We start from the raw sequence: 15,303 nt of genomic DNA on the forward strand, positions 1-15,303 counted from the left end.
AGTACAGAATAGGGATGTAAGGGGAAGTAACACCTGCTGGACATCTGCTGCTGTCTCACTCAGCTTCTAGGCCTTAGCTGGAGAACATCTACACACACACACATACACACACACACACACAGACACACTCACGATGAATTTCCTGTCACACCTCACATGACAGTGCGATGTATTGACTTGTCCAGTGGAAGAGTCTCTAACTACATCCTAAATTTCTCAAAACTCAGAGAGGCAGATACCAATTACTCTGCCTTCAGTGTCTCCCTTTGTGACCTATTAGGATGCTGTGAATAGGGGACCCTGTACCTAACTAACCTGCCAATACCTGACTGGTATTGGATTTACATAATAGTTCAATTGGCCACATCCTTTCCCTGACTTTCAAATGTTATCCCCAGCAAAGCTGGGTTCAGGATGACCAGTCAAGGCCTGATTCCCAAGAAAAGTTTTAAGTAACAGGACAGAGTCGTCCAAGAGGCCAATCAGCACAGCAGGCTGAACTGTGCACTCTAAACACCAAGCTGCAGGAGCCACTCTGTGGTTCCACTATGCTAAGAAAGAAGCACTGCCTGAGGAGAACCCTGATCAGTAAGTATCCAGCCAGACCAGCCTCTCAGTCACCTTCCAGAGAAGGTGGAGCTTCTCTTAGCCCATCTCCCTTTGCCAGCCCGGAGCCAACATGTGCACATGGCAGCAGCTTGAGGCAATCAAAGGGAGACAGGGGACACTACTGAGTGGACATAGGGAGTGGCATTATTAGGAGGTGTGGCCTTATTGGAGCAGTAAGTCACTATAAAGGTGGGCTGTGAGATTTCCTATGCTCAAGCTTTACCTGGTGTAGAATTAGAGTCTCCTCCTATCTACCTTGGAAGACAGTCCTTTCTCTCCATCTTCCTCTTCTTTCTCTTCTTCCTTCTTCTTTTGGACTCATGGTCCCCAACTGAGACAACCCCCCTAAGCCCAGGAATTGATGCCCCACCTATCTCTCTCTTCTGCTCAGCCACAGGCATCTGCCTTTTTTATTAACCAATCAGAGATAACTGGGGAGCAAAGTTATTCAACATTATTTGGTATAATTGAGAATGCACTTAGTTGTTTTGCAACCAGATCTTGGGGCCCAGAATTTAGCATCTAAATCTGTATAGCACCAGACAGCCCCCAACAGTAGATTTTTCTACAAGCCAGACTTTGTAGCTAATCTTCCCCTTCTATTAATTAAGGTACAAATATATCTTTATGAATCTACACATAAACTAGATACTGAGATACTCAAATTCCATGCCCAGCTCCCCAGCAGTAAGCCAGACTTCTTAAGCATTTTCAGTGGTCTGTCTATATTGATCCTCAATTTCATTAAATAGCATAGGTTCACAATTAATCATTTTCTGTACTCTTATGTCCTCTGTCTCTTGTCTCTCAAGCCTTTGTATAACATAGCTAATTTTTCTTTTTGTACAGCTACTTTTTAAGTCTTTTTTGAGAGGAAAAAGATGAAGATTGCAATAAAGTAGGGTGACTTTACTCCAGTGGTCACAGTTGCAGTGAGTACTGCAATGGCCTTTTCAGAGATCATTTCTGTGCCCTCAACTCCAACCGTTGCTCTATAGGTCCTGAAACAAAGTTTTCCAATTTTTTTCATGCAGGAAACGTCTGCCTGTATAATTAAAATTCCCTTTGGGGTGGCTGGCTGTGTCTTGGGGGCTCGCTCCTTGCTCTGGGCTCAAGGCTCCCAGTGCATCAGAGTCTCCCAAGTGGCTCTCAGTACCCTGCAGAACTTGCAGAATTGATGCTTCCTCTGGAGACGATCCCAGGTAAATTTCTTCTCTACATCTTTCTGTCAGATGTCTCCTGTCCTCTGTGACGTTTGTCAGATATCCTATGTTTTCTGCAACATTGGTGGGCTTTCAGTTTGTCAGATATCCTATGCTTTCTGCAACATTGGTGGGCTTTCATCTCCAAGTTGAGTTCCATCGTAGTGAACACATGTAAATGTAAACTCGCCTGATGTAATTGTTGACTCGACAGCGTACTGTCTCCATCTGCTAACCTAGGCCTAGTCCTGGAAGCTTTTAGCCTCCATACAATCTAAGCTAGGTCTAGAAAGTTTTCAGCCTCTGAGACTTTCTGCTTAATAAGCTCACCCTTTCTAGTTCTGTCTTAGCTCTGGCTGGCTGGCTCAGCTGAGCTGGTCTGACTCAAACTTTCCCAGATGACTTACTCAATCTGTCTTTTCTCTCAGCCTCTTGACTTGCTCTGCTTGGCCTCATACTAAATTTGGCAGTCTGTTCTAAACTTCTGGTACCTTGTCATTCTCTGGCTCATTGTCTAGCTTATCTCTCTGCAACCTGTACAACTGTCCCGGTAAAACTGACTCCTCCTCTCCTTCTGCACTGCTCTCCTAAGTTTTCTTTTTCCTGTCTCTTATGGTGAGAGTTGGGTGTATCCTATTCCATCTCGGTCTGTCAAGTCGTTCTCCGAGTGTTCACGTTGACTGCCTCTTAATTAGAAATCACTTTTAAACATGGCTGATTTTCTCTATCAACTAACTTTACCTTCATTGTTTGGGATTAAAGGTATGGACTACCAGCAGGTATATCGGTGATTAAAGGAGCTTGCTAAGTGCTTGTCTCTTTTCCAGCCACAGTAGCCATGTTGCTGGTTTAAAATACCTCCAACAGGGTCCTGCCTGAGGAGCTCCAGCACCTAGGCCCTGCTCGCCAGACTACCCTTTTCCCCATAACTGTCATTTTCTAATAGCGTTAACTGTCCTTCTCAGCCTAGCCGCAGGAGAGTGCACATATCCCGCCATACCAAAAAAGTCCAACCAGTCTCTGAACTGGAGTATTTCTGTCAAAGCCTGGACTCACATTCACATATATCCTGTTGTGGATCTACGGAGTAAAAACTACTCAGATTCCCCATGGCACTCCTGTAAACGAGGTTTCTTCCTCCCATAATCTACAGTGGGTTGCCAGTGACAAATCCAGGCACAGCAGAAATCGCCCTACCTGCCTACCAGAAATTCCTTTACACAGACTTCTGGGAAATGTAGTCTGGATACTGTGACATCACAGCCGTCCAGGAAATCCCTATCCGGCTTTTGGTCTACACACGTGCGTCTTCCCGAAAGTTGGACAAGAGTCCTGTAGTCCTGTGCTGCTGTACTTTCCCGTCGCGTCTCTGACATGGAGGTCGGTCCAGGGAGCAGCGCAGCCTGAGGCACTGTGCGGGGTGCTGGGTCGGTCTTGGAGGGAGCGGACCTGGGCCGGGTGGGCGGGCGGAAGAAGCTGCTGGGGTGCTGGGCTGAACTGGCTGGGACACGTGACATGGCAGGTCAGGGCTGGGAACAGGATGGTTGGGATTTTTCCCTGCGTGACGGTTTACGCAGACGCCGCGTGCAGTTCGAGTTTGAATTGGGCTTCTGGACAGCAGAGCTGCCCGGTAGTGGTGCGGTAGATAACAGTGCCAGATCCGGGATTGCCAGCTAATGACGGTCACATGACTTCCTGCTCCTGAGGAGGGGCTGGGAGCTCACTGAACTGTTTTGCTGGAAGGCATGCTTCACTGCCTGTCCCATTCTCTTATGGACGCTGTCAGATTCCTCAGTATATTTAGAGCAAATGGGGTTCCTGGTCCCCCTGTACTCTATAGCTGGCGCAGAGGTCTTTAGGTTTCATTGCGTTCATTTTCCCTGTCAGTTAAAGAATTAAAAGGGAAAATCTGAGGCACAACAGGTTGCAGGTGGGAAAGTCTTGAATACAGAAGACGAAGGAGCTAGTGCAGGGATTGGCGATATGCAGCACCACCCAAGGAGTGTCATTTGGTCTTGATCTGGCCTTGAAATTGTTGAGAAGGGCCCTAGGAGCAGGTGAAGTGCTCACATGGTATTTTTCAGGGTGCCGGACTTCTGTGTCAGATCAGCAGGGTGAGGAAGTGTGTAGTCACGTGATTTAAGGTAACCAGACCTGTGATAGAAAAGAAACTGCAGCCTACTCCGAGGAACATCTCTGTCATCTCTGCATTTGTGAGGGGGAGACAGGCCCATCTGGTCCTTCCCTGCCTCATAGCAATTGAAGGGCATCCCAGGCTACCAGAGTCTGTGTCAGAAAACACTTGGACATACTTGATGGACATGAGAAATACTTTCTGTGGGTCATTTCATGTCTTACAGTGAGCACCATGTAATAGACACTTTTAATCTACTTGTGCTTAAGTTGTCAATTCATTCCACATGAACATTTTCACTGATTTACTCTTAGATACTGGTTTGCATTTACTATGTGACAAGAGTTCTCTTTTTCTTGCTCAAATGTTCCTCCCTCCATGCAGAAAGTCCTGATGAGACCTGATAGGCTAGGGTCAGATGGCTAGGGAAGGGGAGGAGGACCTTGCCTATCAGTGGACTGAGGAAGGGGCATGGAAGGAAAAGAGTGAGGGAGGACAGGATTGGGAGGGGATGAGGGAAGGGGCTACAGCTGGGATACAAAGTGAATAAATTGTAATAAATAAAAAAAATTTAAAAAATGTTCCTTGCTATTCACAGCAAATACTCATTTTTTTTTTAAATAGTAATTTTTGTTAGACTCTATCATGACCCGATGATGCTTTCTTCTGGTGTTCACTGAATCTTCCAGTTTGCTTCTTTTATATCTAAGCTGAGACTCCATTATTTCTTCATTCCCTTTCTGTAGTTCTTGACTGTGGCAGGCCACTGTGGTTCACTTTCCTGGGTCCTTTCTGCAGCTGTAGCTGGGATGCACCGGAGGTTCAGCTGTGAGCAGATGCTTCTTACACTTAGCCAGGACAAAACCACTCCCCCCACTGTCCCTCACATGGTACTGCCATCTCCACCCAGTAAAGCAAACTGCTAGTGTGGGATTCCTTCCTCTTGCACAGGTGTGTGTCCACTTCCCCTCGATGTGTGGAGCTCTTTGCTCCCAGATTCTTCATTGTATTCCAGTGTTAGCATCAGGGAAGCAGTTACTTGTCTTTACATCTCATGCATGAGCCTTGCTCTGTTAGCCATGTCAAATCTTGAACTCTGGAGAAAAGGTGTGCTGGGTGAAGACATTCAGATCTTCCTGATTTATATGATTATGTCAAAGACCATGGAGAGAAATTACAAAAGGCTTGAACAGGAGTCAAACACTTGTGCAAGGAGTCAACCTGAGCAGCACAGGTTCTCATTACATTCTCATTTTCTGTTGTAAACATATCTGTCCTTTTGTCTTCCATAGTCATTATCAAATGCAGCAACATATCAGTGATGTATTGTGAGTGCCATGGTGTCAGGTGCCCTCAAATTTCTGTTAAGTCTGCATTCCACTACTCTCTTCCTTCCAGGATCTATGCACAAGTAAGTCATTTGTATCAGAGTGCAGGTCCCCATTCTATGGATACCCTCACCTTACTGGTGCTTTACAACTCAGGAAAATATATGCACCCTTTAAATTCCACAAATTCATGGAGACATCTATTGTACAGAGCAAAACATTTGATACTTGTTTTGAAACTGAAATTATAATTACAGAATTCTTATCCCAGTAAAGCCCTGGGACAAAGATCTAGTAGTTGCTACTTAGTGTTGTAGGTTGTAGCATTAAATATATACCTCTGTGGATATGTTCATTTTACATTTCATCTGCCTTAATGTATACTATCCATACCGTCGTATATGGTCTTTCACCGTGTCTTCCTTGAAGATGGGTCCAGTTTGAGATTGTGTGAGTCCCTTTGATGTGTTTGAGGAATATTATTCAGTGGTGTAAGAAACACTTCTAGCACTCTTTCATGCTGGGCAGATCTAGATTTGTTTCTACAAGCACATGATGTCTGTATTAGGCTTGTTCCTGGTGAGATAAAAACCATGAGGAAAGGCAATTTGGAAAGGGTTCATTTCAGCTGACAACTTCAGGTAACAGTTCATCCCTGAGGGAGTCAAGGCAGGAACATGGAGGCAGACTGGAGCAGAGATCCAGTTTGTACTGGAACACTTTGTACTGTCTTGCTTTCCATGGCTTGCTCAGCCTGCTATCCTATTACCACATAGAACTACCTGCCTAGGGCAGGCACCGCCTATAATGTACTGCGGCATCTTCTTATCAATCACTAATTAAGAAAATTATGCTTCTCTCTTCTAAAAAATCCCTAGCTAGTGTCAAGTTGAAGAGAGAGCTATATAGCTCAATGTATCTTGGTATTTGTATGATTATTAGTGGTCTAATTAAATAAAAGTTTTATTTCATTCATTGTTCTTTATTTCAGGAAGTGCTGTCCTTCTGGGATGTGGCCATTGATTTCTCTCCAGAAGAGTGGGAGTGGCTGGAGCCTGCTCAGAAGACCTTGTACAAGGATGTGATCTTGGAAATTTACAGCAACCTTGTGTTCCTGGGTAAGGATTGCATTTATAGTGAATTTGTATCTCGCCATCAGCATGTAGCTTCCCCAGTTTGTGCAATATCTCGTGGGAGGATTTTCTTTTCAAGAGCGAGTTTCATATTTTAAAAAATGAGGGAGGTTGCTGAATAGCTAGGAAAGATTTCACCACTTTTCTCTATGTGTTTCACCTGTCTGTCTGAGGCACATGCATCCTTCACTGTTAGAAATTCTAGAGGGGACAACAATCTGGATATAAAATGTATAAATTGTAAAATATTTTTAAAGAATAAAATATATAAAAGAAAAAAAGAAATTCTATGGAAAGAGGCGTGAAACACACTTTTTAATTAAAGTGATTGACAATTCAGTTTTAATGTTTTCCCCTTTAAATGAAACTCAGAATCTGGACAATGTACATTTGTTATGTATTGTAGTATACCTGTCAGAAACCATTTAAGGAGCTAATTCTCTGCAGTCATTTATTGTATCACCTCTTTCCGTATGCACACTATACTGGAAGGGACATGTCAATTCTCAGGAGAAGAACACGTAACAATCTTTGTTTCGTTTTCCTACAAACAGGTCTTGCTGTGTCTAAGCCACAGCTGGTGACATTTCTGGAGCAAGGACAAGGGCCTTTGGGTGTGCTGAGTCAAGCAGCAAGCCCTGTGCACCCAGGTGGGTAGGAAAGAGGAGGTCATGGGCAGAATTGCTCATTATATCCAACAAAAAGCCAGGCTTTCCCATGTGCCTTGTAACATGAAGTTGTGGAGAGAATTCTTTAGGTCTCTAGTTCTTGTCTTTGTTGTCAAAGAAGCACATCTCTCAGAAGTTTATGAAGGTTTGAGTTTCTTATGCCTTGTATTTCCAGAAGAGAGAGCCGTGCTTGTAGTTACCTTGACTCCCTGGGCTCTTCATTTTATTGGGTCTCCATTGTGATGCAAGACTCAAGGAAATGATACTCAGTAAAGTTATTTTTCTGCTGGGGTTGGAGGCAGGTTCATGCCAGAAAGCTCTCGACAGAGAGTGAGCATGACTGGGTTTACAGGGGGAACCAGCAATTCCATCACACATGGACAAGCAGAAGCAGAAGGCAGTTTCAGGTGAGTTGATTAAAGCAGTTTGGGGGTCGGGAGCAGTTAGGTGAAAGTCAGATAAACCGGAGTTATTTGGGAAGTTAATTTCCCACTGAACTCAGGGAAGAGTCAAGGTCTAACTTCTTTCATGATGGGACATGAGGTTCTGGTGGGTTTTTCAATGAAGTTTTATGAGCAGTTGATTATCAGGGCCAGACCTCCTGACCTAGGAAGAGAACGATGAGAAGTCATTCAAGGCCTTTAGGTGTGCAGCCATGGGTCCCCACACAGCAGCTATGGCACCAGGGATTGTGTGACTCTTTCATGGCAGTTAGTAGGTTTAAGCCTTTTTTTTTTAAAGGAGAATATTCATAACATATTCAAAGAACAACTTTTGTTTGGATATATATACCCATTTATAATTCATTAAAGATAACAGAAAATTTTATTTATAAACACAGTGTAACCAGACACATTAGAGCTGGTAAAATACTATTTTTTTCAGAGTTTTGTATTGGACAATCATCAGGCTTATCCTCATAGGAAGCATTAAGGACAATATTACCATAAGTCCCATGAGAGGAATTGATTTCATGGTCCCTTCTTCTAAAGATCTTTTCCTGAATTCTGCAAACTTCCTCCACGTATGTATAGTCTCATCGCCTTCTAGGTTTCTAATGAGATTAGGATTGAGGAGCTGGTCCAGTAGTCTCTGAAAGGTTACTCTAAGAAGCTGGTCTGAGTGAACTTTCAATGTCTCCAACCCCTCCTCCCCAGGCTTTACTGCTTTCTGTTCCTGGCTGTGGTGGGTCCACAGGTGGCACGTGCAGCTTAGCTGAAATGAGTGCCCATAGTTCAGCCTGCTGTGCTGACTGGCAGAGCCTCTGTCGTATATTGTCTCATACTTTGCTGAGGATGCTTACAGAATCAGGCTTTGACATCTCAGCTCTGGGATTAGCGTTGTTAAGAGAAGTCAAAGCCAGTGGACAGGCATGGCCATTTGAACTAGCATGTAGGGTTTTTGTTTTTGTTTTTGTTTTACCATTTTGAGTGGCAGGCTCAGGTATAAGGTTCCCCTGTTTTCATCCTCAGGAAATATTGACTACAGTGGTAAACATAATGCTGTGGGAGTTAGAATTGGCCTGGCCCTAGGATAATATAACAGTCACTTATGCTGTTGTAAGGTACAAGTGACCCTCCCCTAATGACAGGATTTATGGCCTAAAAGCAGTGCTCAAGATTTGGTGGAAAGAGTATGGATTAAGTGAAAAGAAATTCAGGGAGATACAGGCAGAGTTGGCTCATCAGACAAGGTAGGATCCCAGGTTGAAAAACTGTATCATTTCTGGCTGTCAAGGAAGAGCAGCTGAGCACCTCATTCTACTGAAGAGGTAAGCTGTGTGTTTCGCTTTCCTGACCTCTCCAGTACTCATCTGTATGCACATGGCCATTTTGTCCTCTGTAGTGGAGGACCTGGCAGCTTCAGTCTCCTGATCCCTTCATAGTGTACCTTTATACAACCGTGATCAGTCCTACAGATTTCGATACTTTGTGTCTTGGTTTGTCTTAAAGAATACAGTCAGAGGAGGCAATAGTAAGTCTGATCTACTTAAGAGACACATCAGAATAGAATGTAACCATAGAGGGGGAAGTATTGACCAGGAAGGAGTTCAGTGTGTCACTGAATGAAGAATTAGTGGAGACGCCTGGTTTGCATTGGCCCAGGTGTCTGAACCTTTTCATGTACTACCCTTGATTTTGAATAAGATAGGATCACAAGTAAATTATCATTTGTTCTAAGAAAACTTCCTGAAGGGGTGGGTATTACACAATATCTATTTTGATGGGGGCACTTACACAATACATATAACAGTTTTCTCATGACTGCAGAGGTTACAATGCAGTTTAGTTTTCTGGCCTGTATACCCTCCAGGAAACCTTGAAACCCTTACAATTAATGCCTCATTCCGTGCAAGTAGCTGAAAGGAATGACTGGATACTCAGGTGAGGGTTCAGGGACCTTGCCTATATTTTGTGTTTTTGAAGGAATAGTTACCTTTAACAAAGCACAGCTAGAATCTGTTTGTTCTGAGACAGGCTTTCTCTGTGTGTAGCCATGGCTGTCCTGGAACTCCCTTTGTAAACCAAGCTATCCTTGAACTCACAGAGATGGGCCTGCCTCTGCCTCTCCAGTGCTGGGATTAAAGGGCTACACCACCCCACCCAGCTACACCTTGAGCTTTGTTTTATTTTTATGGTTGTCTTTATTCTGGTTTTTCCAGACACAGTTTGTCTGTGTAGTCTTGACTTTCCTGGACTCCCTTCTGGGATCAAAGGCATACACCACCAAGCCTGGATATGACTAGAGTTTTAAAGGTGGTAATGGTTCAACTTAAAAGATACTGTGTAACATCAGTTAAAGAAAAGGTTAGCCATGCTGATCCCAGCACTCAGGGAAGCAGAGGCAGGGGGATTTTTGTGAGTTTGAGGCCAGCGTGTTCTACAATGTAAGTCCAGGACTGCCAAGTCTACACAGAGAAAGCCTTCCTCAAAAAGCCAATTAATGAAAGAGTAAAAAAAATGAAGGACTGAATGAGTTTTAAAAATAGAAATAAATAAAAGAAGGTTAAATCCAAACTGCACAGCAAGAGTACTGAGATGAATTAATATTACATGTGCACATACTGTTAAACCATTATGCTTTGTACATCAGGAATTTTTCTGCTTGCCACAGTCTGGCTTAGACTAAATATCTACACTTACTTCGTTGGAGGACCAGAAGTACTTGGTAGGGTTTTGATGTCAGGAAATACATAGTTCATGTTGGGAATCTCTTGACGCTGGTTTGATTGGGGAACACCTTCTCTGGGTCTCCTAAGAGTAAAGATGTTGACTGAAGAAGTAATGGATAAATTTTTTATTTAAATCATTGTCTTCTGTCATTTCTGTCGAATGCTGAATGAGCAACTGAATAATCTACTTAATGTATGCTGTCTCAGCTATCCTGCTGTGCCTCGAAGTTTGTCCCTTGCCCAAACCAACAGTTCCTCATACCAGAGACAGGGCAGGGGCCTAAAATTTCAGAAGTTTTTCTTCCATTGATTCAAACCCTTTGTTTTAAAACAGTGGATGTTCCAAAGCTGCTGGTGAGGCTCAATGACAGTGTTTTCTCTTTACTCTTGGTTAGACTGGGGAGCAGCTGGAGAAAAAAAGTCAGGCAAAATGGAGTCCCCTTGGACAGTTCAGTTACAAACCTTCTACTGTTTTTATGTGCCAGAGAACTGCACACTTTTCTGCATACCTAGGTGTATAACCATTGTAGGGCAGTGACTTCACACATGAATTTCTTTCATGTCACTTTCACTCAAGTTAATGAAAGTCATGTCATCAGAGTTGTTAATGATGAAGATTTCCTCTAAATGTTTTCTTACATATACTCAGTAATAGGATTTAAACTACATGCCCTTTGTAGATAGAGAGTCAAAGAGTAAAGCTGCCTGCAACTAGGAGAATGTGCTCAACAGCTCATCAATAAGCTTTCAGAATTGTGTGGACTGAAGAATTTTTCTTCCTACTTTGCAATTTGATACTCTGTGTTATTTGGAAATATGCATTGTCTACAATCATTTCTGATAACTACCCTAGATACATCAGTGACTGGATGAAGCACATTGACAAAACACATGAGGACAGTGTAGATAAAAATATCTTTGTACTGTGCTTGTGTGAATTTTCACTTTACTGTTAAACACAAGTCTCTAGTTTTTATTCTTTATTCATTGTTTCTCTCCACCCAGATTACAAGTTCTTTAAGTGTATAAATTAATGAATTTAGAAATGTGTTATTTTATCTGCTGGGTCTGGTGGCCAACTCCATTAATCCTAACACTTGGGAAGTAGAAGATTTCTGATGTTGAGGTCAGTCCTATCTACATAGCAAGTTCCAGGATAGACAGAGAAAGCCTGTCTCCAAAAACAAAATAAAAGAACTAGGTAACTTTGCTATCTGTTCATTGACAGATATGTTGTCTGTGCAAAATTTCTGTTATTCACATGTGAAACTCAAGATTTTTATTATAATTTGATATCTTTCAGATAAATATTTTCTTGTCATCAAAATAAAACAATACTGTCTTCAGTTGTTGGAGTTATATTATTTAATCTTGTTGTGGACAGTACTAGTTATGTAACGTATCTTTTATACCTTCAAAACTAGAAGTCTGTACTTAGTATCAAAGCTGTTTATTTTGATGTTCATCCAGTCACACAATCACAATTAACTTAATTAACTTTCTCTTTTCTAGGCTTGGCTCCTTTATACTTTCATGGATGTCATCCATATTGCTTGAAAGGCTTATTTCTCTTAGTAAAATGTCCTGTCAGTTTACATAGCTATTTAACTTTGAATACTAAGCTATTATGTTTTTATTCTATTTATTAATTATTCTTAGTACATTTTGGTGTTGAAATATTCAGGAGTTTTACTTTCATTTTTCAATATATATGAGTAAATGTCTCCATTTTTAAAGATAAGCATTATAAATATCAAGAGTATGGCTTAACTTTTGTTCATATTTCAACTTTGGCTCTACAGGAATTACACTCAGTGATCATAACTATTATAGCAAGGCCATTGATGATAAATCACTCCTTGTTCAAGGCCAGAGAATTCATAAAGGGAAGAAACCCTACAAGTGTGAAGAATGTGGAAAGGTCCTTAGTTCTCATAAAACACTTTCTATACACCAGAAACTTCATACTGGAGAAAAACCCTATGAATGTAAAGAATGTCACAAGGCCTTTAGTACTCGCTCATCACTTTGTACACATGCAAAAAATCATACTGATGAAAAAACCTACAAGTGTGAAGAATGTGGTAGATCATTTTATTATCTTTCAGCGCTGAAGAAACATGAAAGAATTCATTCTGGAGAGAAACCCTACAAGTGTGAAGAATGTGGAAAGTCTCTTAGTTCTCTTTCAACCCTTTCTATGCACCAGAGACTTCATACTGGAGAAAAACCCTATAAGTGTAAAGAATGTGATAAGGCCTTTAGTACTAGTTCATCACTTTGTATACATGAGAAAAACCATACTGGTAAAAAAACATACAAGTGTGAAGACTGTGGCAGATCATTTTACTATCCTTCAATGCTGAAGCAACATCAAAGAATTCATTCTGGAGAAAAACCCTACAAGTGTGAGGCTTGTGGCAGATCATTTTACTATCCTTCAATGCTGAAGCAACATCAAAGAATTCATTCCGGAGAGAAACCCTATAAATGTGAAATATGTGACAAAGCTTTCTTCTCTGCTTTAATACTTAATGAACATAAAGGAATTCATACTGGAGAGAAACCCTACAAGTGTGAAGAATGTGGCAAATCATTTTACTATCATTCAGTGCTGAAGCAACATCAAAGAATTCATTCTGAAGACAATCCCTACAAATGTGAAGAATGTGGCAAAAAATTTTTCTGTTCTCAACACCTTCAGGAACATCAAATAGTTCATACTGGAGAGAAACCATACCAGTGTGAAGAATGTCATAAATCCTATCGTAATTATACAACCCTTAAGAAACACAAGATAGTTCATATAGGAGGAAAACCCTACAAGTGTGATAAGTGTGGCAAATGTTTTTCCACATCTTCATCCATTCGAAGGCATAAAAAAACAGTTCACTGAAAATAAATACATAAATAAATAAATGCCCTTCCACTGTGGAGAATGAGGAAAGGTCTTTTTAATCTTCAAAGTCTTACCCAACAGAAGGTAGTTCAGGTCATACTGAAGAGAAATCCAACAAAGGTCTTAAAAAGTTTACAGTTCTTCAACCTTTAGAAGACATCAGTTGATACATTCAGAATACAAGCTGCATGAGTCTATGGAATGTGGCAAAATCTTTCCTAGACAAGTCAGATCTTATCCTACTCAGATGAATCCATTCTGAAGACTATTAAGTTAATAACCTTGGAATGTCTATACAAACATCTGACTTCCACCAGCACAAATGCTAAGAATGACATCAGAGAACAGTAGAGACTTCTCTTGCCTGTAACCTCCCCAAACTGTGTTCAAGCAAAGTGTTTGATGAGTTTCTTTCCTGTGTAACTGTAAATGTTGATGACACTGTTACCATGTTATAACTTGGTCTTTGGGTGCCCTGAATCTGGGATCTGGGCTGAGGTATACTCACTCTGTTCCCAGTAGGGTCACCCAAGCTCCTGTAAGATACCTACCTTGAGTGTGTAAGAAGCTCCATAAGCCCACACTTCTCACCAAGTTGGACTTTGGTGAAATGGTCTACATTGGTACCAGTCTGGGGTGAGTGGGCATTGGTGTTTGCCTCCCCAGGAAAAGGGAACAGAACACATTGTCAGTCATATTTGGTTTAGAATAAAGAAATCCTTTATTTCCTTTAAGTTCAGAATGTTGTTTCTCAGATGACTCAACTGTCCTGTCTTAGAACTTGGGGTCATATTGAAATAAGGACCCACATGCACCCACTCAGCAGGAGCGATGTGTTTGATTAGTGGATATGTGCTTGTCAATCATGAAACATTATCGGTGTAATTCTTACTTTAATATTGATAGAGATCCTAAAGAAGTCATCTCAAACCTGAGCTTACTAATTTAATGTAGACTGTGAAAGGAAGGGCGATTAAAGCCTAAAAGGTAAAAATCAGTAACTTATAAATGAGTAAATGCCTCAGATGTGCCCAAAATTGTGTTTTTAGTCATGCTTAGTACACATGCAATTTATTTGTGGAAACAAGATGGGAGGGAAAGAACAATTATAGCTCTCATTTTATGGTCTTTTGTATATGCTACAGCTATTAAAGTGCATCCTAAAACACATACCTCAAACAAGTTTAGCATAAACCTTGCTTAATATGACATAAAAGTCCTGTGTGATCATATTTTTTTGAAAAGCTGGATTTGAAAAAAAAAATGAGTGCTAGAACTAAAGGTGATATATTTAAAGTACCTTTTGAAAAAAAAAAAAACAAAAGTGCCTTTTGCATGGCAGGATATCTCCAGGCTCAAGTAGCACCATCTATACCTTGGATATGTCTCAGACCCTACCAGAGTAAATTTCATGTTTCGTGCTATCCACAGTACAGAATAGGGATGTAAGGGGAAGTAACACCTGCTGGACATCTGCTGCTGTCTCACTCAGCTTCTAGGCCTTAGCTGGAGAACATCTACACACACACACACATACACACACACACACACAGACACACTCACGATGAATTTCCTGTCACACCTCACATGACAGTGCGATGTATTGACTTGTCCAGTGGAAGAGTCTCTAACTACATCCTAAATTTCTCAAAACTCAGAGAGGCAGATACCAATTACTCTGCCTTCAGTGTCTCCCTTTGTGACCTATTAGGATGCTGTGAATAGGGGACCCTGTACCTAACTAACCTGCCAATACCTGACTGGTATTGGATTTACATCATAGTTCAATTGGCCACATCCTTTCCCTGACTTTCAAATGTTATCCCCAGCAAAGCTGGGTTCAGGATGACCAGTCAAGGCCTGATTCCCAAGAAAAGTTTTAAGTAACAGGACAGAGTCGTCCAAGAGGCCAATCAGCACAGCAGGCTGAACTGTGCACTCTAAACACCAAGCTGCAGGAGCCACTCTGTGGTTCCACCATGCTAAGAAAGAAGCACTGCCTGAGGAGAACCCTGATCAGTAAGTATCCAGCCAGACCAGCCTCTCAGTCACCTTCCAGAGAAGGTGGAGCTTCTCTTAGCCCAGCTCCCTGTGCCAGCCCGGAGCCAACGTGCACATGGCAGCAGCTTGAGGTAATGAATGGGGCAACTGCAGATAG

General features: G+C 41.7%; 1 protein-coding gene across 1 annotated transcript; it reads left to right on the forward strand.

The window, feature by feature from the left end:
* The first annotated feature begins 3,067 nt into the window (after positions 1 to 3,067).
* Positions 3,068 to 13,879, forward strand: LOC110541251 (zinc finger protein 58-like). Its single transcript, XM_060380378.1, has 4 exons — positions 3,068 to 3,191; positions 6,265 to 6,391; positions 6,961 to 7,056; positions 12,049 to 13,879. The coding sequence occupies exons 1-4, from the start codon at positions 3,186 to 3,188 to the stop codon at positions 13,140 to 13,142; spliced, it is 1,323 nt and encodes a 440-aa protein (XP_060236361.1). The 5' UTR covers positions 3,068 to 3,185; the 3' UTR covers positions 13,143 to 13,879.
* The last annotated feature ends 1,424 nt before the right edge of the window (positions 13,880 to 15,303 follow it).

This window comes from Meriones unguiculatus, chromosome 3, assembly GCF_030254825.1.
Source record: "Meriones unguiculatus strain TT.TT164.6M chromosome 3, Bangor_MerUng_6.1, whole genome shotgun sequence".
Taxonomy (NCBI): Eukaryota; Metazoa; Chordata; class Mammalia; order Rodentia; family Muridae; genus Meriones; species Meriones unguiculatus.

Coding starts and splice junctions, on each gene's coding strand:
- LOC110541251 (XM_060380378.1), top strand. Junction 6,392..6,960: donor CAGCAACCTTGTGTTCCTGG/GTAAGGATTGCA, acceptor TCCTACAAACAG/GTCTTGCTGTGTCTAAGCCA. Junction 7,057..12,048: donor AGCAAGCCCTGTGCACCCAG/GTGGGTAGGAAA, acceptor TTGGCTCTACAG/GAATTACACTCAGTGATCAT.